Raw genomic sequence first — 23,996 nt, forward strand, 5'->3', positions numbered from 1 at the left:
ACTTAAATTAGCATAATCAAATCTACTCTTGCTGTCTCTGAACATTTGAATGGGAGTTAATTGAGAGTTAAAAACTTCCTACCTGAATGATATAGTGGGCCCAGATCATACGGTGGGATTTATGTTATTTTGTTGGAGTTTATTTAATTTCTGTTTTGAAGAAGAAATTGTGTTTCTTTTGTCTTGTGTTCAAACTAGAATGTGTTTTATTTCTTTCATGTGTTTGCTATTGTGTTAATGTATTCAGTTATTTACTTCACTTATGTTCTTGATGTGTTACACTTGGGTTTTTCTTTCAGTTTAAGAGCTGAGCTATCTGTGGACCTCTTGTACAGCCTGGTGTTTACCTCCTCAATTTCTATTAGAATTGAATCTCTCACTGTACATAATTGTAATAATAACTAAAACTTCCAGAAGCCTTCAGGGTTTATGAGTTCTATTTTAACAATAAATACCCAATTATTTTTATATATCTGCCTCCTTTTTGTTTTGTATACTTCATGTCAGTCACTGATGTTCTACAAAGACAATTGCTTGTGTGGGAGATAAAGGTCCCTCACCTTTCTTGGGGGTGGCACAGTCAAAACCTTAAATTCTTAATTTACCTTTTTAGTACCATGCTACATTCATGGCAAAATATATAATTAACAGCACAGACAATGTTTTCATGTTGAAAAATTCCGTTGTACTGACAAAAATATAAAATAATTACAAGCTTAATATTGTCTAATTGGATTAATAAAAAATTTTAAAAAAGTTTCATTAGATTGTGGGGCCAGGTGGTCACCCTGTCAGCATGTGGTGCTAAAATAAAAGCTTTCCTTAATTCAGGGTTGCACAACTCCGTCCTGGAGGGACGCAATGCCATCAGGGTTTTAGAGAGACCTATCAAACCTGCTGGTCTGTAGCCCTCCAGGATCTGAGTTGTGCAGCCCTGCCCTAATATCAAGAAATAGTCATATTTACAATAGAAAATGTATAAGAAATCAAGTATGCCTTGTCCAAAAATGTACAGGACCTCAGCAAATGTTTGAAAGCTTATATCTTCTTACAGATTGCAAATACTCATATTTACAATTGAAAATCATCAGATTATACGGAAAATATTGTATGTACCTGATTGACAAATTCCCTTCTGTGATCTGTAATGATTTTAATAGGTTCCCCATACATGTAAAATGTGTCAACAAGTGCCCTTGACACCTCAGCTGATGACTTATTTTTAAGTGGGACACCTATTGCCCACTTGGTGAACAGGTCTGTTATTGTCAATTCATATATATGACCTTTTTTGTATCAGGGAAAAGGACCGATTAGATCCATGCCCAAAAAATTCCAGGCTTCCTCAACTTTTATTGGATGAAGTGTTGGTGCCATTGTTTTTATATTATCCGTCATTTGGACAATCCTCAACCTACTATATATACACACACACACACACACTGGGTGTACAAAACATTAGGAACACCTGCTCTTGACATGAAATAGACTGACGAGGTGAATCCAGGTGAAAACTACAGGATATCTGAACATCTTTGCCAATCAGGTGCATCCCTTCATGGCAGCACTGTATCCAACTGTTAATGGATTTTTTCAGCAGGATAATGCCCCATGCCAGAAGGTTAGGATTATCTAGGAATGCTTCCACGAACATGACAGTGAATTCAGCTTACTGCAGTGGCCTGCCTAGTCACCAGATCTCAATCCAATGAGCAACTGTGGGAACCATTGAAGTTAACATGGGCCAGCATCCCTGTGGAACGCTTTTGATACCTTGTAGAGTCCATGCCCCGACAAATTGAGGCTGTTCTGCGGGCAAAGAGGGATGCAACTCAATATTAGGATGGTGTTCCTAATGTTTTATATAACTATATACTGTATATATAGTTTGTCTAAAATGATCTACGTAAATTGAGCTTTAAGTGGATGCTCTGTGTTGTCTTTACAAAGTATAGTCCTGTGACGGAAACATGCGTTCTGGTGATGAATCTTCCTCCCGACCTGTGAAGGCGCTAAAGAACGAGAGGAGAAGTATCTGGAAGGGCTGGCCTGAAAGATCGTTTCCGGATCAGGGAAGTGGGTCAGCCTGGAAAGAAGCGAGACTCTGTTGTAAGACCGTATTGATTTGAAAGGTAAACGAGAGGCAGCTGCAGCCGTTTACCTAGATATCATGCGGGATTACATATAGGGGCCAGGGTAACGCTGATCTTTTCCTTCGTTTGGAGAAAGAAGGAGCGAGAGTGGAATTCGCAGTGTTTTTGTGATTACGTGTTGTGTTTGTTTCACTGTAGACAGTTAGAGCACTACTCCGGAGGTAGTCGCAAAGGGTCAGCACTGTCCGGAGCACCCCTGCACACCACCGTATCTGTGTATTCACCACGCACCCTCACGTCTGCACTCACCCAGGGCTGGTGACCGTGGGTTTATTTTTGTTCTGGACTGTGCCCTGTTTTTGTTATCTCCTCGCTTTACACATTGTTGTGTATCGCCGGGGATTTATTATTTTACGGTGACCAGACCTGGATTATAAATAAAAGCACCTTTTCACTGGAAACTGTTGTCTGCCTGTCACTCCTGCATCGCATCACCGCTACACCTGTTCCCCTCTACTAGCCACTTTGCCACAGTCCTGATGCATTTCCTTGGGTAACTTGCCATACACAACTGTTTGTTTGTTTTTTGTGTAAAACCAGCTTCTTGCAAGTTAATGTAGGCATATTTCAATTTGTATAAAATGACCCAACAATTAAAAACATTTACTACATGTCTAGGTTAATAACTGAATTTGATATACCCATTTAAAAGTGTCAGTATTGATTGATGACCAGAAGTAGGACTGCTGCACTTTGTCATGTGTCCTCAATTTCCCCTGGTGTCCAGAGGCAGGGTTATCATAGCACTTTTTCAAAACACGCATCTTCTGCTCTTCTCCAAAAATAACCAGATGCATCTCACTCCCTTTTGGCCCAATGTAAATAAAGTTTTTATGTGTGAGAAGAGGCAATTATTTTAAATGGTTAATAATAATAATGTAATGTCACAAATTACTATTATGGTAGAACACATGCATATTAATTTAAATATGATCAAATAAAAAATAAAAAAATATATATAAAAACAGAAAAATATAACACATATAGCACATCAATTAAATTATGTAAATACCTCGAATTGCAAACTTTGTAGAGGCTTTTCGAATTGCACTCCGTTTGCTTGCCTCTGTTGATGCATGCTATTCAGTCAGCACGCCCTGGTGTACTTGGTGTAAATATGTTGTCTCCATGCTCTATTTTGTTAGTGTTACATAAAAAATAAATAAAAAAAAAAACTAACTTGATATGCTGAAATTTAAAATAATAGTGACAAATTACAATGTAATTAATCTTATTACAGGGTTTACAACAATGAGTTATTTTATTTGATCACAGACAAAAGATACATTACATTCTGTACAACAGAGTTAGGCAACCTTATCTCTTCCATTGCATTCCATGCCATGTCTTTGTCCTAACCATTTGTGTCCTGTGAGGAGATAGTCCTGACAGGAGAATTTTGTTGGCAAACCTGAATATTTATTAGGAAGGTGATTGAGGAAGTCTGTAGTGACAGAAAATAACAGAAGTTTGTTTAAAATATATCTGTAGAAAAATGAGAACATCCATGATATTTGTGTAAAGACGTTAATATTAACATTTCACAAAATATTAAGTTTTACATTTATGTAAAAAAAAAGAATGTGTCCTTACCTTAAAATGTGACGATGATGTTGTCTTCTGTCTTCATTTATCTAAAATCTAACCCCATCTAACACTTATCTAATAACTAACACTTATAATAACACTTATCTAAAACCTATCTAACATATCTAATAACCTAATTCATCTAAACACTTAGGCCTATCTAATAAAACTTAACACTTACACTAACACGTATCTAAAACCTATCTAACACTTATAATAACACCTAACACTTATCTCACACTCATCTATCTATCTAAATCTATCTGCAGGAAACGATGCACTTGCTTGTGTCTCTCTCTTGTCTATCTCCCACCTTCTGAGAACTTTGCTCGAGCAGTTTTGCAGGTTTTCAAATCAAACGAGCAGGAATAATGAGTCTTGATTACTTTTTTTCACTTTAAATTTCTTAAATGTTGTTAACTACAAATACATGTATGTGTGTGATTGTGACAGTTTGGCTTCAGGGGTAACGTCAGACCAGAAGAAAACACACAGCACTGCAAGTGATCTGGTAAATGCGCTTGCTTGCGCCGGTTTATTGTGAAATAAAAAGGGTGAACAAAACAAACAAAACACAGGACACGGCACTGGTAGCCAAAACAAAGAGATGAAACAAAACGGACTAACACTAAACAAACAGCGGACTAACAAACAAACAAACACGGTGAGTCAAGACAGTTCTATTTATGTTATTTTACTTTGTTTACTCTCCTTCTCCACTCACCGAACACACAACCCTGAGTGAGTGAAAACATGCTGCTTTTATGCAGCTGTACCGTGACTCGATTGCTAATCAATCATTCAATTGGAGTCTCAGTACAACTGCACGTCAATTTACTTAGTGCAATTCCTCGTTCTCACATATTATTACATTTTACCTGCACATGAAGTGCTGTGCAATCCTCGTGCCTAAATACAAATATACATTTTAAACACTTGTGCGCATAACCCATATTATATACCGTGTACCAACTACAATACACCAACATTAACACGCAACATATAACACAGAAATACACCCAGGGGTGGGGCAACATTGCCACAGTGATATATGTATAAATATAAATTATAATTTATATATATATATATATATGTATATATTATATATATATATCCCTAGATATAATTATATATATATATATTATATATATATATATATATATATATATATATATATATATATATATATATATATGCCCTACAAAGGAGCCAGCTCATTTGTACAGTGGTATCGGCGCTATGCTTTAGTGTGAGAGGTCCTGGGTTCACACCTGCCCTCAGTCTGTGTGAGGAGCCTGCCTGCAGGAACTGAAGTTCACTACATATATATCTCTGTCGAAAATATATATTAATTGCTTTTGCAACTTGGTTTATTGATACAATGTTGTGTGTTAGCTGGGATACATATTTACAGTTCAACTTTTACACCAAAAAAAAAAAAACCTTTCAGCTCAAGCGAAACACTGAAATGAATTGCAGCGTTCGTCATTTTTTTGATCCCAGCTGTGTCCAAAGACAATGCGTGTCTGCCCTCCACATTAGTAAATGCAGTTGGTGAACTGGATGTCATGAGCCAGCTCATTTTCCAAAACAACGCAACAACATCCAACAAGTTGCTGATGCCCTCTCAGAACCAAATAAAATTGCAAATTAACGTATTGACTGTGTTTTATTTGGTTGCATCATTAATATTTGACAGAACAGTAAATCCAACACAACTTAAAAGGAGAGAATCTCTGACAGCACGAGACTCCTCAGATCGCTTCTGTGCAATTGAGCCGGCTGAGGTAACCTTCACTGTTGCCAAGTTCACTTATAATAAGCAGAATTGGGCTTGTTTTTGAGAGTCGCTGCTTGGAATTTGCATAAACACCTATACTCTAACATGGGGTCTCTTGTTTTGAAAGGCAGTGCCGCTTTTTTTTTTTTTTTTCTCATGAGACTTGGCAACGCTGGTAACCTTCCCTGTCTGTCTCACAGCAGGCAGTGGCAATTTTGGGAACTAATGCTGCACTTCAGTCCATTTCACCAGTATCCTCCACATCCCTTTCAAGTGCCCACTACCCATGTTTGCCGAAGCAGCTGTCAGCAGTCCAGACAGTAGGGTTTCTAGCCAGGGTACTATACGCAGCATCACCTGATCCCCTATATGCTGTATTGCCTGAATGAAAGGGATATAATATCTATATCTATATATATATATATATCCACTCATTTCAGCTTTCCACTTCTTAGGATGCATTTTTTAACAAAAGGTTGATGTTAGGGCACAAAGTGTTTGCATACATAAACAGCTCTAAACATCTGGACACCAAGTTTGAAGCTGAGGTTCAATTGGATAAGTGTGGTGTTAACTTTTGATTAATGTTACCATTTTAAAATGAATGGATGGTAATCTGAACCATTTATATGCAACAAAGATGTGTAATGAGCTCTCAAAACTGCAGCCAGCTTAGTGATGAAACTTTTTCATTATATAAAACATGTGGTTTTGGTTCGGTTTTGTCAGCATTGTTTGGTTAGGCAGTTTATGCAAATGAAAGTTTCAGTTCAGTTTGCGAAAATCATAACCGTTGCATCCCTAATACAGTATACAGGTAATTTAACATGGGAAATAAAGGCCATTCACAAGTGATCCCTATGTTCTGAGGTTGTCTTCCATACAGGGGATGTTTGAGTTTTGACTACTAAGGGATCCACAGTACCAAACTCTTAAAAATACCAAAATATGCTACAGTAAACGATTCAAAATTCAAGAACAGAATCTCTTCAAACAGAAACATTTATTAAAACAGGCTGATAAAACTTTTACACCAACAGCAAATTCAAATATAAGCTTTATTTTGTTCCCCAAAAAAGATGTGAATTTATAACTTGGTTTATATTTCTTTGTTTGTTTATACAAATGTAATTCCAGATAGGATGAATATTATTGCATGCCTAAAGAATTTAGAAAACTGGAATTCAGTAGTTTACAAAAATCATGTTTGTTATACACAACAATGCACCAAACGATTCCTAAATGTAACAATACAACAGGGCTTGTAGGGATCTATTATACATATATACACATAGTTATACACAGTATAGATATAAGGCTTAAGTCCACTCTGAGTTATTTGCCTTCAAGTAAAGCCTTCACATCCTTTATGCCGTGTTCACCTGCAACAGCCACCACATGATCCAGAGCACAAACACTTGCCAGAAGGGTAACCACCTGTTTTATATGTTCCCTGCGAGAGAATGAGAATGCAAGTTATGATTTGCTTCAAAAACCACATTTCATGCACATTGGGGGGGGGGGGGACACACGACATATATGCATTTATAATACACACATTTACAATGTGTGTTTTTCATTTACTTAACAAGCTGTGCGCTAAACAATGTAGCCAAGAACTGGCTTTGCACACCAAGTCCTTAATTATAAAAAAAAACATATCTTGCAACAGTCCACCCTTTCAAAATGTATTCTACAAAAACTAAAAGCATGTTTTAACTTGTATTATATGCCTGTGTGAATAAATTACAGAGGAACAAAAAAGGAACATACAATGAAATAGTTAAAAAGGTAAGGAAAGCCGAAAACAAAATGCAGAAAATAAATATAAATCAATACACCGACTCAAAAACATCTTCTCCCTGTATGTAGATACTTGCCTTGCGTTTCGTTTTTCCACATCTGAAACCCCAATGCTGACCCTGTAGATCGTACTGGCCAAATGCTTAAGATACCGGCAAAAGTTTTCTAACTGGGGGATGGTTTGTTGTCCTTTGATATTTGTAAACCACTGTTTTGGAAAACAATTGATGACCTGTAAAAAGTACACAGGATTTACCCTCATGACCAAAAATGACATATACATGTTCTGTGTGATAAGAATAAAGCTACAAAAAGGTCTCCCCATAGAAACACTGGATATAGCAAAGTTAAAAATAAAATAGTCCCTCCACCTAACAATGTCCTCAGATAAAATTGTAAATAATATGTAAAGAAATGAGAAGGGAATTCCAACAATTGGAATTGTAACAGCAATATCCAATCCACATCATTTCCAGAAATGTACAATAGTTTCTCCATTTTATACTCATTGTTAGCTGGGAGAACTATTGCAATTCAAGATACAGTAACTCAAGTAGGGCTGGGACAGTGCATCGATTCATTGGAATAACCACTGATAAATAAAATAATCAATCGATTGTTGGAAAAAAAACGCATCATTTCATTAATAGGACCGTTCATTAGGACCGGCAAAATGTAAATCTACACTCTTATTCCTTGCCTTTTCTTTGGTTCCTAAATAATCGTTTTATAATAATAACAACAGTTTTCAAAGTAATAAACATGAGAAAAAAAAAAAAACCTAGAGAACAGACTCCATTTCAGGATCAGATTTTGCTCAAACTGTCAATTTAATTTTAAATAATGCCGTCAGACATTTGGAAGTTTTTTTTTTTTTAAACAAAAGAACACAATGTAAAAGGTAAAATGTGCTGTTTGTGGAGTTTTAATGAGCTTCTGTGGCAAAATACAACAGGAACACAAGTAAAAAAACAAAAGGAAGCAACACCTTCAGTGACAGCTTATTTTGTAAAAAAAAAAAAAAGTCAGTGTAGTAGAGGGATCTGCGTTTAAAAATCTGACTGTGAATTTTGCTCTGGGCTAAGAAATGCCCTGTCGAAAAATAATCTCCAAATTCATTACTCTGGACCACGAACGTGCAAAGGAAAAGCTTAGACAGGATTTAAGTCAGGAGTGTAATTCAATGTCCATCACTACCGATGTATGGACAAGCATGACACAAGAAGCGTTTAACAGTCACCTGCCATTACATTAAGCAAAACTGGGAACTTGAGTCAAAAGTATCAGTGACACGAAAATTACGCAAGTGTGAGCTGTGTAGGGTACAATATAAATCTCTGCATTTAGAAAAGCATGGAGGATGTACGACACGTCCATACGTTAGTGGGAGCAGCAAAGAGACTGGTTGCACATTTTAAAGAGTGAGATGGCTACAAGTGCTTTAAATAGGAAACACACAGAAATGCTGAACACAGAAAAAGCACTACAAGTTAATACAGGACATACAAACAAGGTGGAACATGGTTTATTATGTTTGAACACCGCCTTGAATTAAAATGACCAGTTATTGGTTTGGTGGAAAAATAACTACACACGCTTTCCCAACCTAGCAGCCTGGTCAAACAGCATGTTAAATATCCCTGCAACATTGCTCCTGAGCGAGCATGTGTTCAGAAAAGCAGGGATGCTTGTGAACAAACTCCATTCTTCTTTGAAACCGAAGAATGTGGATGCCATAACACTACATAACACAATTTTTGTTCCTGGGTAGTAAGTGTTATTTCCTAATTGCTTATGCCTCAGAAGTATAGAAAATGGCTATTATTCCCCACAAACTTTGCTTTTGTGACCAGGACAGTGATATTTCAAAATATCACTATTTCCAATGGGAAAACGGGCAAATGTGTGTCTTTTCGTTCACATAAAGTCAGAAAAAAACAACATATGAATCCAAATTAACATGTATTTATACTAAAGTAATACAAAAATGACTACAAAAGATTTAGAAGTGAGTAGTTTTTCGAGATTTACAATTATACTGTAAATACAGTATACTCGTAAATCTGAAAAACTACTCACTTCTAAATCTTTTAATTCATATGTTGTTTTTTTCTGACTGTGAACGAAAAGACACACATTTGCCCATTTTCCCATTGGAAATAGTGATATTTTGAAATATCACTGTCCTGGTCACAAAAGCAAAGTTTGTGGGGAATAATAGCCATTTTCTATACTTCTGAGGCATAAGCAATTAGGAAATAACACTTACTACCCAGGAACAAAAAAATAATAATAATTTGTTACACGGCGTAATATTTCTGAATAAAAACAGAAAATAAGCTCTGGAGAGAGCACAAACTTTGTTACGTTGGACTTGGAAATAGTTATTCTTGCGTTCCCAGTTAGAGTTTTTTTTCTCTAACACGGCTGCTGTCACTTAAGGGAAGACAGTAATATTTTTAACGTTTAACTTTTTCTAGGGAACCTCGCCGACAGCGTGACTAGAAATAAATAATTAGAAAGGTGTAGCTTTAAGTTCATCTGGAGAAATGTTCACTTTGTGATTAGATTTGATGAAACTATATGTACTTATTATTTACATGTTTCTTTTGCGTTCTGAAAAAATGATGCATCGGGTCTTTATGAAAACGATGCATCGACAGTAAAAGGAAAAAAAAAACCACACACTATCGTCCTAGCCCAAAACTCAAGTACTGTAAACTGAGAGGATCATGGGACGTACCCTGTTTTTCTGAATAGCAATTAACACACAAGACCACAGATTTGTAAGATTAACAAAACAAACAGAAGTTTCCTTCAGCACAAGTGTTCCAATAATACACAAAAACATGCAGGCTTCTCTAAAACCCCAACATCTTCATAATTTCAACAGAAAGTATCTTTGTACAGCAGATAACTTACACTTTGGCTTTTTGTTATGCTATCTTCCCCAGGATCTGAGTTTTGCAGCGCTGAGAGAATGTAACGATTCAACAGGCTGTCCACTGCCAACTCTCGTAGACATGTATTTGACAGTATTCCATGCCACTGAAGAATGTTTCCAAGAAGCTGCAATAAAACAAACCAAAACAATCAATTCCCCTTTTCAACATTTACCAAGATCATAGAACAAAATATGTATATGTAGCCGCTGTACTGTCTCATGGTGCAACAGAAGGTCACTTTGTTTTTTTATTTATGTACTTCTTTAAAAAAAGTACAGAAAGTAATAGTTATATGCACTAGATTTCTTTGCTGCAGTTTAGCTTAAAACACCAAAAAGGAAAATACTGGGTCTGTGCAGCCCACAAGAGTTCAAGAAATAAATTCAGTATCACTGTCATTCTTTCTGATCCTCTTTATGAAAAGCTAAGCAAAACTTAATCTTCGGAAAGAGAGCCAATGAAACTCATGTGCTCTAGGAAGTGGAGCTGTGCTCCATAAGGAATACCATTTCCTTTAGTTTAGGAGGTATCGTGCTTTTTCAGGTGTTTTCTTCCACATAAATGGCAACATTGAAATACTGGTAAAAAATGATGCAGCTTAGCTAAACTTACTCTGTCCTTACAAATATTATTTTAAAACAGACAATTTCTGAAGACTACTCCAGCTTTGGTTGAAAGAAACATTACTCCAGCAGAGTGCACCAGAGTTTTACTTATTGTTTTTTTTTTTTTTTTTTTTTTTTTTTTAAATCAGCCCGACATTTGGGTCTTGTCCCTCATCCCGATCAAGGTACTGTTGGGACACCATTTATCCCGAGTAAACGTTGAAAACCCAAGCGTAAAATGTGAAATTTTTATTTTCTCTTTAGGGAATTTTGTATATGTAGCTGCTGTACTGTCTCATGCAACAGCATACTCTACTGGCTTAGGGTGTGGTGTTTGAATTGCATCTATGCAGCTATCCAATCACGTTAACCTGCAGTCATATGATGTGGTATGCATGATTTTTCTTGGTGCATGCGCCTGTGTGTCAGGTTTTACTGGCGAAGTCTCATAATGGCTGGTGGTGTTGACGAGCCTGTCACTAAAAATCAAAAAAGACCGAATGCAGTGGAGGAAAAGAAATGTATTCAATCATATGCTCATGGTCAAGTCATCCCATTTGGATTATTTTTAGTATTTCACTGAACAGTTTAAACATTAAAATAGTTAAAATATTTCAGAGCAGTCTAAAAGCCTAAAAATAGTGGTGCTTGCTTCCTTACTAAAACAGAGTGCTGTCATTTGTTAAAAGGCAAGCATGCAACATCTCCCAACAGTTGTTGCCGACATTCTCTGTCTGGTGTGGATTTGCCCATACATTGAGACTACACGTCTGCAACCACTGAATTGGTAGGAAGTGTAAGGCAAAGCTTTGCCAAGTTATACAGATGTGGACATCAATTAGAAACAGTCCCAAAACTCGGTTACCCAAAGGTATCTGGCATTCTTTAATGAAGTCTATATATGCAGCATGTTCGCCGTTATGCTAGTTGTCCCATCAAATAATTTATTTTATCACTACTGAATTAAAACAAAGAAACCGTGCCTATTCGGGACTAAAATTCCAACTGTGTTTAAAAAGTAAACAGCAGGTTGTTTGAACCGAGGTAGCTGTGCTTGATTGTACAGACACAGGAATACTTTGTCTGCGCTGACTTTCCAGTTTGTTTTCTGAAAGCTGCTGTTTGTTTTACGTTCTGTTTAGCAGCCTCGTAGTAGCCTTTTGTTTAATGTGGGATTCTAAAGTTCTCGCGATCGATCGTATTTTCTTTAAGTCACATTACAAGATGTGAAAAACAATTACCTCTATCTGCATGTACAGTTTCTTTGGGAAATGTCTTAACACGATCCTCAGCCGAATATACTTTGCTTGTTTTGCTTTGTCATCAATTTTTGGTATTTTATGTCTAATGCTGAAAAATAGATTTTAACAACCTAAATCAAACAATGCAGCACTGACTTTGTCCCACCTACTACCAGCACAGCAGGTCACAGAAAAGCCAGTACAGATGCACTGATAGGCTGATTAAAACATCACTGTCATCTGGACAGTAAACAAGAAACAGTAAACAAGAGTATTTATTTATTTATTTTTAATTATATTGCTTTAAGTTTTTGTTTTTGCCTAAGTGCACATCGGACAGCGCAGGAATAAAAAAGCCTATCTACAGATACATAGTTTGCGTCACTTCCATTGTGCAGTAGTTCACAAGGTTTCTTTCCTCCCCTCACCAACTGAAAATGTCCCGATTTTTCACTCTTGGTATCTGGTCACCCATCATGGGGTAGTGCGTGGTATGCAAATGTAATGCCCACCCTCGGAGTGGGATGCTACACACTCTGGGTTTATCCAAGCTACGTGATAAATTCTCATTTATTACATAGTCACTTTATATTTGGAAGTTGTCAAACTAAGTTATTTAATACTTGCAGTGCAAAGTAGTAAGTCTATAGATAAGTTTATGCAATGCTAAATGAATTAGCTTTTTCTATTATATATATACAGAGAGCTTCTGTTTTTCAGTGTTTGTTAATTTGTTTTTCAGTGTTTAGCTATTTGAGTTTTATGTAAGTACCCTGAGTTTTTATGGGGGCTTTCACTTTTTATACACTTTATAGAGATCATTTTTTTGGTTAATTTCTAACTTTCTTGGACGTTTTTTCCTGGCACAATACATATAATAACAGTACCCTAGTGTTCTTGCCTTTGCTGTCTAACAACGAAATCCTTATGGCCACGGGCATATTCTTCTGATCTTTTAGTGCGTCTAGGCATTTAATTTATTTCATCCACAACTTGTAATTAAAATTCTGCCAAACTTACATTCACAGCTATACAGAACAACAAAACATGATATAAAATATAGTATACACGAATGCAGTTTAACAAAAAAGCAAACTAACAAAACTGCTCACAGATTTAATGCTGCACTACATCAGTGATGGGAAGGTTTTTCTTTACAAAATGCAACATTTCTTCTCAGACAACATGTGAACTAAACGTTCACTGTTAACACTGCTACATGGAGCTTACAAGGAACTTTCTTGCAGCTTCAGACATATTTGGAAAACGGCACTCGCTATTATTCCCAAGAATGCAGTTTTTCAGATTTTTTTGGAGGCTCACTAAGAGTAAGCTGCCATCTGTGGCACAACACTGCTGTGAGTTCCATCACTATATAATTTGTACATTGCAGGCACGTTCCTCCACTATTTCTTCAAACATCAAGGTCAGGATTTTGCTGGGTATTGCAAAAGTTACATCATCTGGTACAGCATGTGCTACAAAAGGTAAACTTGGCAAACCAGAGTCCAGCATTGCCTTTGCAATGTTTCTTCCTTTACATCTGACAAATCACATGAATTGTGGTAAATTTTCAAATATCTTGTCAAAGGCCCCTGAAATGGCCTCCGCCGTTTGGGAGCCACTAAACTCCTGGGCCTGGAGTACTGCTTTCTGTAAATTGTAATTCTTGTAAATCCACTGGCCCATGAAGCTTAGCATTGACGAGGCAAAACATTGGAGCTACAAACACCCATTAAAGTTTAAAGCTGATGCATCATCACTTTCAAGGAGCATTGTACAGTTCTGGCAGCAGTCTTGGATATCTAGGCTACTTTCTCCTGGGCACCCTGAAACGAGGCTCCAGACATTCCATGAGACAGCAAAATCCAGTGTCTTCTACAATGGCTGACCATGCAGAGCTATAAATTCTATTAAGCGTTTAGTTGTCTCTTTTGCCCTAGGAACTTCACGATCAAACTGCTTTGAATGGTTTAGTGCTTGGGCTAAAGTCAGCTGCTTTGTCTGAGATTGTTCACCCTCCGATTCATCTCCATTTCTTTACACTAATCATCATGTTCAGCACAGTGCTGCACTCTGAGGTGATGTATTACATTTGTTGTACTGTGATCTAGAAGTGGCACCTCCACGTGAAATTGTAGTGGCACACAACTTGCAATCAGCTGTCCTGTTGTTGGTTGAGATTCCGCAATGTACAAAGTTATTTATTACAAAACATCTGAACTCATGGTAAATTAGGGCAAGGCAACAGACTAGTAAACCGAAGTGCACTGCGGTATCAGGTACCGCGTCTCCTGTGATACTGGGGACATTTTCCATGGAACCCACTGTACTCACCTTAACAGAGGACCAAAATTGCCTTTGGAAAAATAAATACGGTCCAGAATTCTTGTTTTCCAAGACACTGAAAGTAAAGATGAAAAAAGAATTGTTGGTGTCTTAACACAGAATACTAAAGCAGATCCAATTCTAGAAGAAATGTATTTATATATAAGTCCAGAAATATCACTCAGACTTACATAATCCAATATATATCCTACATACTGTAAATTGCAACTAAATAGTTCCATAATATAATTTTTTTTTAGAATTACTTTACTTACTTTTTGGGATATAGCGGCATGAAAACATCATTATCCAATGTTCTTCTCGTCCGCATTACTATTGCTTTCAACAGCTCCTGAAAAAATGATCCACAATTTCACTGGGATATACTAACTCTTTCAGTACTAACTTGCAAAGACAACCCTGCTATGCTACACAGGTTCAATGTCTTGCATTCATTTTATGAACAGTGAGCTGGTGAACTGAGAGGAGTGATTTTTCTAAATCTTTTTATAGGTCTGCTGTGTTGAAATAATGAGGCAATACTTTAGATTTGCTTTGGCTAATACTGCTTCATTTGAAAGCAGATTAGCCCTCTAAGAATGTTTAACTCTCAAAAGGATATTTTTATGTTAATGGTCATTACTACGCACATTATTCACAATAAATATAGGAACAATGTTTTTAGCATTTGACTAACAATTAAACAATGAAGGTTTACATACTGAACAATATAGTGCATAAAACAGGCGAAGCATAGGCAATCATTCATATATTATAAATCTAGTAAAACAATGTTTTCATTCTGTAACCTAAATTAAATTCTGTAATTTAGTGTGTAGGAGCTAGGATGAGTCAGAGAGGGACATTATGGCATTACCTTCAAAACAAACTTAGAACTGTGATGACACCTCTTATTACACTACAGTGCCAGTGACAATGGGAAGAATATCTGGATTTCTGTTAAAGAGCTCTGAAGAATTATCACAGTTAGTGTGTTGATATTTGACAGAAACCTTAAGAGAAGTGCAAAACTATGCACAGCCACAAGTATAAAATAAAGGCCTCAAAAGGGTGAAAAAAAAAAAGGTGACAATTGTTTAAACACCACTACGTTATTGTAGGTGTCATTAACATTACAACTAAGTGTAGGACAGCCACTTCACAGCTGCATTTCCCCTCAAACTGCTGAAAAAAAACATGCCATTGCAAAGTAAAAAAAACAAACACACCAATACCTGCGTGTTTCTGTTTTCCCCATTCAGAACGGAGGGGTATCCTCTGATCAGTCTCTGCATGAAGGACACCAGCTGTGTAGTCTGACTGGAAGATAAAGGATCCCATACCTGGTCTGCCAATACTAGTATTAAAAAAAAAATAAGGAAAGAGTATAAGGAAATGACAGAACTGAACAAACAATTGTAGTCAGTTTTAATCTTGCTTTGGTGGAATAATGACCTATTCTAAGTTAACTATCATTATGATTAGAGCCCTGTGAAATTGTTATTTTTTTCAAATTAATTTTATTTTTCACAAATGTAACTTTATTTAGTTATTACAGATACACATTAATAAAACTCAAACAGATGTATATCAATAATAGTACAGTATGCATCATATTTTAACTATATATATTTTTTTTATTAAACATTATCCACTTTAAGCATTCTGACAAACAGACCTAGCACAGTAAAATAACTTAGTTACCATAATTTCTCATTAGAGGCTGTAACGGTAACATACAATCCCCCACTCTTTAATTGACTGCCTATTTACAGTAAATACTGCCCATGCCCTCTATAGTACAGCAAGATAAAATATTTATTTACACTGCACTACTATTGTGAGGCTGTCATAATAATTGCACATACAGCAATCTACCCATTAAAAAAATGAAACGATAGGATTTGTATTTCAATCCCATTGCATTGAAGCAGTATACAACAAGCTTGGGGTTTATCAGTATTTAAACACCAAGTAAAGCAGATTCATTCATTCATATCCATTCAAAATCAAAACAGCATTTGCTTCAGTGCAAAGATTGCATCACTTGAAATAAAACAAAGAATTAGCATACTAATACAAAACATAAGCAAACAGACATATTTTCCCTAACAGTAATAAACAGCTAATGCTTAACGACGGTATCTCTGACTCACATTCCAGCCGACAGTTGCAAATGTCACCGCCAGCTGCACACATCCCCTCATGCTCAAATTCTTTGCAGCGTTGTTTAATTGTTGTGCTGTTTAGAACTTTTAGAATCAAACGTCTTCACTTCCATCACAATTTTAATTCTCAAAACGACACTTTTCAAATTATACGTCTGCGCAAGTGCTAGTCAGAGCTTCCGTTTCCCTTCACACCGTGACTATGGCAACAGCTGAACCGTGACAACTACAAATGCAAGTACTTAAAGTATTTTTTGTATAAACCTCCCCATTTAAAAATGTCATGCTATGTTTGCTTTATAAATGACTTTGCATTTTATATTTGCATTTAGGTTACTTCATTTTAGAAGTAGCACTTCATTTTATTTCGTATTTGCGAAAATCACAGGGCTTTAATTATGATGCAAGACTTTATGGGGTATAGTTGTTATCCTACTGTGGCAGAGTGTCCTGCCCCTTTGTTTATTATTACTTGTTGTTATTATTATGTATTGTTTGGCCGGTCGAGCGAGACGCCATCTGGCAGGTTATTGTTTTTATTTTTTAAAAACCTTGTGAGGATGCGTGACTGATCAGCTACTGATTACACCGTGTAAAATATCACTATTTCCAATGGGAAAACGGGCAAACGTGTGTCTTTTCGTTCACATAAAGTCAGAAAAAAACAACGTATGAATCCAAATTAACATGTATTTATACTAAACTAATACAAAAATGACTACAAAAGATTTAGAAGTGAGTAGTTTTTCGAGATTTACGATTCAGGCTGTATTTACAGTATAATCGTAAATCTCGAAAAACTACTCACTTCTAAATCTTTTGTAGTCATTTTGGTATTACTTTAGTATAAATACATGTTAATTTGGATTCATATGTTGCTTTTTCTGACTTTATGTGAACGAAAAGACACACATTTGCCCGTTTTCCCATTGGAAATAGTGATATTTTGAAATATCACTGTCCTGGTCACAAAAGCGAAGTTTGTGGGGAATAATAGCCATTTTCTATACTTTTGTGGCATAAGCAATTAGGAAATAACACTTACTACCCAGGAACAAAAATGGTGTTACATAGTGTTATTTAACTAGCTGACAGTCAGGCATCCTTATTTATTCTCGTGCAGACTGTGGCCGAGGGGTAATAAGGTAATTAAATCGGTAGTTAACCCCTCGGCCAGAATATAAAAGCCTGTAGCTGTCTGCTCTCAGGGTTGTGTGTGTCAGAGGAGACGCAAGTCTATGGACTAAAGGAAACAACTGCTATACGTGCTGGCTAAAAACCAGCATGATACTTGTTTTGATGCTGTTTATTTGTTTTGCCAACGCGTCTTTTTGTTTGTGTTGGTTTCGTTTGCATATTTTATTTTCTGTTTATCATTTAATAAATATACCGAGCGTCGCAGCTCAGTTCTCATCCGCCATCAAGTGTTTTGGTTTCTGTGTTCGTCCGGGTCTGACGTCACCACTACAGTCATCCTGGTCACACTTTCTTGTTTTCTTAGTGCATCTATTGCATCTGACAAGTGCTAACATTGAGATACTGTATAGTGGATAAAAATAACAAAATAAAACACAGCTGGGGTGAAGTGAAAAAAAATTGACGTGACAGAGATATAGAAACCAACAAGTAGCCTACAGTGGATCTGCATGAAGGGCCAGCTAAGCATACATCAAAGCTGTGTCTAGTGTAAAAAACAATACAACATTTAGCAACAAGTGGGTAAATAAATAAATAACTGCAAAAAAAAAAAAGGTAAACAACTGTTACAATCATTTAAAAACTAGAAATGGGAGTTATCAAAGCACACTAAAATGAAATGGTGTATTAAACACGATGTGTGAAAAAGATTGTATCATTGATAGATCTAGAAGTTAGGCAATTTGACAGTGGAGCCGAATGAAGTCGGGGTGGGGGGGGGGGGGGGGGGGGGGGCGGATCTAAGCAAAAAGACATAGCCCCTGCACCACAGAGATAACACGGACACACATAAAAGAAGATAGCTGCTTCCGCATCCAGTGCTCAAAGAATATCCCAGACATTTGTAGAGCTTTTGGAGATGTTACAGTAATAAAATAACGATGGATCGCATTACTGAGGAGTTTTTTGATAGAACGAGTGATCAGGAGAGGATTTATCTGTATGCACTACTATGAAGAGATATGTTGACGTGCCTGACAAGACTTGAATAAATAAATTCAATTACATACAAAATCTAAAAGCTCACCTGCAAGTTTGGGTACAATTACCCTTTCAACTATAGCTGGTAGAAGAAGAATGTCTACATCGCCTTTTTGTGTCTCTTTTTCCTCTTCACAGCCATAGAAAAGCAAGGACTCAAACCATAGCATGTACTCAAAGTCAGGGCATTCTGCCTATTGGGAATAAATGGAGTTGGTTACTGTTCTACTTCAAACATTTTTTTTTTTTTTATTTATTTATTTTTTAAATACATTTTAGAAAATTGGGCAGTTTGATAAAGTATGATATGTATAGCAACCAAAAACTAAATAGGTTACAAAAAAAAAAAAAAAAAAAACACACACTTTGCTTACTCTTAGAGGATTCCAAGGGATGAGCTGCAATCGTACCAGAGGGTTGAACAGTTTGGGGAGGCACAGACCAATGTAGGCATCCTGGTAACATTTTAAATACATCTTCCTCCACACTTCAAACCGAGATTTAATACTGTCAATGGAACAAAAATCCTCCAACACATCCTCAAAAACTTTTTTTGATTCTTTCAAAATTCGATCTGAAACATCAAATTCAGTGATGAATAGTAGACATTAGGGGGGAAAAAAATCAAATTTAATCTGTTACTGCTAAAAATGGGTTCATCTTTCTATACTATATAAAAGAAATACTTCAGCAAAATATGGAAACCACATTAGGTAACAGGTCAAAGTTAACAGCAATGGTACGGTTAGATTTTGCCAGAGGAGTTTTCATAACATTTAAAATCAGTCAAACGTTTTAGGAGACAAGTACAGTTAAAGAAATGTCAAATTTACAGAAACAGATGCTCCTCTTACAGAGATGTTTAGTTCTTTATGTGCTCTTTAAATCAGATTTTGTTGAAATGCTAACTCTTTGCGGTCCTGTGTCCAGGTCCCACATTATAATTTTTCCTTTCCAGTCTGATGTCTGACCCTGTCCGACATCAAAAAGGCATCATTACACAGGTCCCTAGTCATTTTTTCTCCAGAAAAAGCAGAGAAAAGCTTTCAAAATGGCCAAGAGAGGCCTATAGAAGCCAGAAAAAAAGGCAGATGTGAGCAATACGTATAGTCCCATCACCACAGACATAACACAATAAACAAACAAGGTAGCTGCTTCCGCATCCAGCTCTCCAAGAAAATCACGGACATTTGCCAGGCTTTTTGAGATGTTATAGTAATAATGACTTGGATCGCAGTATTGAGGAGTTTGGTGATAAATCGAGTGATCAGGAGAGGATTTATCAGTATGCACTACTATGAAGAGATATGTGATAAATACAGCAAACAAGGAGTGGGGCAGGGCTGGAGATGCAGTACTGACCTTTTGATATGCAGTGCCATTTAAACCTGTTCTACTGTGAATAAAATTACTTTTAAACAGCATGTGTAAAAATAAATTAGACCCGACGTGCCTGACAGGCGCTGAATAAATGGACTCCAAAGGGTTAACACAGCAGTTTGTTGTTTATACCTTTTTCCAAGTTGAAGCTTGTGATGTCTGTAGATGTTTCCTCGTCATCACTGGACAGGCCTTCGTGATGCTCTGCTCTCTTGCCATTTTGTTCTCTTGCCTGTCTGCGTCGAGTCCTAAGTCACACAAAAAAAAAATAAGAATCACTTTTCACATCACATACACACTGTTCCCAAGTTGGTTTTGATGTGCATAAATGAAAAAACCTAAACTATTTAAATAATTCCAAGCTCAATCGGCAGACTGCTAGTGCAGCCTTGGAAAAATAATACAAGACCAGTTAACCCAGTCCAGTCTTGGGTCCCTAAATAATGTCTGAATGGCTTTTGATACAAGATTCTGATTAATTCACGTTTATACCTTCTAGCTTCTCTTTCTGCAATTCTTCGTTGTTTTGCATGTTCCTGATAAACACCACGGTCACGACCAAACGAATCAAGATTTGGTGCCATTAAAGCCTTGCCTGAAACAGATATAATCAAATTACTACAGGGGAAAAAAAGAAAGATTACAACCAAAACCATTCTAGACAATATTACACACTCATTTTGCACGACCATTCTTAAGCAATGTGAAGCAGTACTTTATTTAAAAAAAACACGCTATCATTCAGGTCCAATAGGTAAAAATATATCTTGTGCAGCACAATATGCCAGCAGATGTGGGGATTGAACAACCTTATGAAGGACCTAATAAATTAAGTGAAAGCATGCAGTAGCATTCCAAGCCAGTAATAATAATAATTACTGTCTCAGATCAGCAATGTAGGATCTAAAATAACTTACCTAAACAAAAAGCTCTAGGCATGATACAACAAGTAATATATATTTGTTTTCTAATACAAATATACCACCATAGTAAAATAAATACTTATTAAATATTCATTTAAAAAAGAAAAAAAAGAAAAAAATAAGGCAGCTGGTCAAGTTCCAGCTGGGTTCGAGCCCAAATTTCACTTACCATGTGCATATATCAGAAATAACAGTGAAACATTCGGTACATACTTAAATTGCACTTTGTTTAATAAATGTTACAAACAAACAAGGCTGTTCAATAAAAAATAAAAACCTTCAAGATGGACTGACTTGAATGGCTTGCAAATTCCGATGATTCATCTTTAATATCATCCTGTCGTCTTTGGACAAGCCGGGATGCTCTCTGTCTAAGTAACTGCTGCATTGCAGATTCAAGATCATGAATCAGGGGTACCTGAAAAATATGATACATAATGTGATACAGAAACCTTATAGGTGGTCTGGGCACCAATCTTTCCAGCACTGTTCTTCCGACTTTGACAGAATCAGAAATAATGGTTAAAGGTTCACCATATGAAATGTACAGGTGTGTATTTTTCAAATCTAGTATTATTTATTAAATTATCACTTTAATTAAAATTACAGACTGAGTCTACCTGCAGGTAAACAGACGGCCGTTTAAAACCGAGTATCATACTGATTACACAGATAATGTTATGAATTATTTAAAAAGCACCAAGACAGTCTATCTTATGCCAAATTAAAAGAAAAAAAAAAAACTATGAAAATGATATATAACCAAATTAGTACATTACTAGAAGAATCTATTAAAATACTAAGACCTTTTAAAAATATTACAAAGTATATTTGTTCCCATTTAAAAACAAAAAAAGGTTTTATTGGCATCTGTGAGATTTCTTGTCAATTTTCCTCATTACTGCTTTATAGGAAAATAAGTGTGAAAACTGTTTCTCTCTTACCTTTTCACTGAAACACTCAAGCAAGTCTCGGACATACCCTCGCATTTCTTGCAAGAATTTATACTGATCAGCACTACCATCGGAGGAACCTTCCAGTCTCGCTATCATGCTGGTGGATGACTCTAACTCTTGTTGAATTTGTTCATAGCGCTTCAGATTGCTACTGTGTATTCCTTTCATTGAATCTAACCTGATAAATGAGAGATATTACAAATAGAATCTGTAAGTTTAATTGGACCAATGCACGACGAAGAACAAATGATCGATTACGATTATATATGCATTTTTTATTTATTTTGTGCATAACCGCTAAAGGTCAGACTTATGATACAAACATTATTCTCCATGCCAAACAGATAGATGTACAACAACAAACTGGAGGGAGAGAAAACTGTTTTACAAACAGACCATCCTATTTGTAAACAACAAACAGAATATCATCCTTTTTGGTGACAGCACCATTTCACAACAAAAGCAGAAACTGTGGCTTGCAAAACCAGTAAAAACAAACAGCACCACATCCAGCTCTACAATACCTGCATCCTTTTTATTATTTTTATGTACCATAATTGCAGTTACTGCCTATTCATGTATGTTGTATATTAGAAATCTACTGGAATCAAAAATACTAAATGTGTTCTTTAGGTCAGTAAAATGACCAATGCATTGGTTAAAAAAATGAAAAAAAATGAAAAATTCAAGGCAAGTGTTACACACATTCAGAAAGCCCTTAAGAATTCTACCCATGGAATCTGAATGCCTCATGTTGGTTTTGTAAAATATACTATTCCAAGCTTAGAGATAAGCTCTAACTATTCCACTTCTGAAAAAAGACAAATCATACTGAGGAATAACATTATTTTTGGCCACTTATTTGCAAAAAATGCAATAACTTTAATTGTACACCAGGGTTTCGGGAACAAGACCCACTGATTGTGATCATCATCTCTTGTTCCAGGTTCTGAACTTTGTGTATCCCACGGCATAGGAGGCTTCCTACCAACCCAGCATCCTCACTTGTCTGTTACATAAATGTGACATTTGTTTCATGAACAAACATATTCTTGAGGGACAGGTTTTGCCAACCTTTGAGAAAGTAGGTCTACCCTACCTGTCTTTAAGTCGTTTCTTTACCAAATCAGTAGTGATAGGCATCATGCCATTACTGGGAGCTGTATATGTTACTGAATTTTCTGATTTCACTGGCTTGGAGACATCTGAGCCATAGGAACTGTAGGAGTAAGGAAGGCCATAGGATGAAATGTAGGATGCAGCTTCATAGGTACTTTGATAGTACATATTCACATCTGCCTGCTGACTGGCTTGAACCTTGAATAAACAAAGAGAAGAAAAAGAAAACATGACAAATGTAACACATAAGACTTTAAATGCTCAAATTATGAGCTGGTGCCAGTGACAAAACAGAAAACGTCTGTATTCTAAAAACACATATCAGTTCAGGAAGAATGTATTTGTCAGTTCTGACTGCATTGGCATCATACACGTTAATTGTAGCAGCTATAGCTCCAGATACAGGCACAGATAACATTGTATATCCAGCTAAGTCAAGACAGAAAATTGCTAACATTAGATCGATACAAGAATACAATACTGGCCTCCTGTATAAAGGCATATGGCTAATATGCAACACCCCAGAGATGTAGGTATATAATGTTAATAAAAAAAATAATAATAAATCACCCCAAAAAGACAGGAGGGATTCATCAAGACAGACCAAGGTTAATTAACCCTAGATCTCAATCTTTAGAAGACAATTCGTCTTGTCAGATAAACCAGAAATCTTACCTGTGGAATGCTAATTCCTTTCCTGATCTGCTCCTGCTCCCATCGATTCAGTTCTTCATCCTGATCCCCTGCATCAAGTGCTTCATCATCACTCCCTTCTATTCCTATAAAGACAAATACAAAATGATCATCAGAAATCTGAAATAGTAACAGCA

The 23,996-nt window shown here is 36.3% G+C and overlaps 1 protein-coding gene across 2 annotated transcripts in view; it reads right to left on the reverse strand.

Annotated features, from left to right (window-relative positions):
• Window positions 1-5,557: 5,557 nt before the first annotated feature.
• LOC121327967 (PAX3- and PAX7-binding protein 1-like) overlaps window positions 5,558-23,996 on the reverse strand; it is a 37,604-nt gene continuing 19,165 nt past the window's right edge. Inside the window, exons 5-18 of one of the 2 annotated variants that reach the window (XM_041272357.1) lie at window positions 23,842-23,945; window positions 23,147-23,364; window positions 22,036-22,225; window positions 21,386-21,509; window positions 20,661-20,763; window positions 20,301-20,416; window positions 19,163-19,362; window positions 18,835-18,982; window positions 15,678-15,799; window positions 14,718-14,794; window positions 14,452-14,518; window positions 10,246-10,392; window positions 7,401-7,555; window positions 5,558-6,973 (exon numbers count right to left, since the gene is read on the reverse strand). In XM_041272357.1, coding sequence (XP_041128291.1) covers window positions 6,856-6,973; window positions 7,401-7,555; window positions 10,246-10,392; window positions 14,452-14,518; window positions 14,718-14,794; window positions 15,678-15,799; window positions 18,835-18,982; window positions 19,163-19,362; window positions 20,301-20,416; window positions 20,661-20,763; window positions 21,386-21,509; window positions 22,036-22,225; window positions 23,147-23,364; window positions 23,842-23,945 — 1,889 coding nt within the window. In that variant the 3' untranslated portion in view covers window positions 5,558-6,855. Of the gene's footprint in view, window positions 6,974-7,400; window positions 7,556-10,245; window positions 10,393-14,451; window positions 14,519-14,717; window positions 14,795-15,677; window positions 15,800-18,834; window positions 18,983-19,153; window positions 19,363-20,300; window positions 20,417-20,660; window positions 20,764-21,385; window positions 21,510-22,035; window positions 22,226-23,146; window positions 23,365-23,841; window positions 23,946-23,996 lie in introns of both variants that reach the window. The other variant, XM_041272356.1, reaches the window with a different exon arrangement.

Source organism: Polyodon spathula, chromosome 15 (genome assembly GCF_017654505.1).
Source record: "Polyodon spathula isolate WHYD16114869_AA chromosome 15, ASM1765450v1, whole genome shotgun sequence".
Taxonomy (NCBI): domain Eukaryota; kingdom Metazoa; phylum Chordata; class Actinopteri; order Acipenseriformes; family Polyodontidae; genus Polyodon; species Polyodon spathula.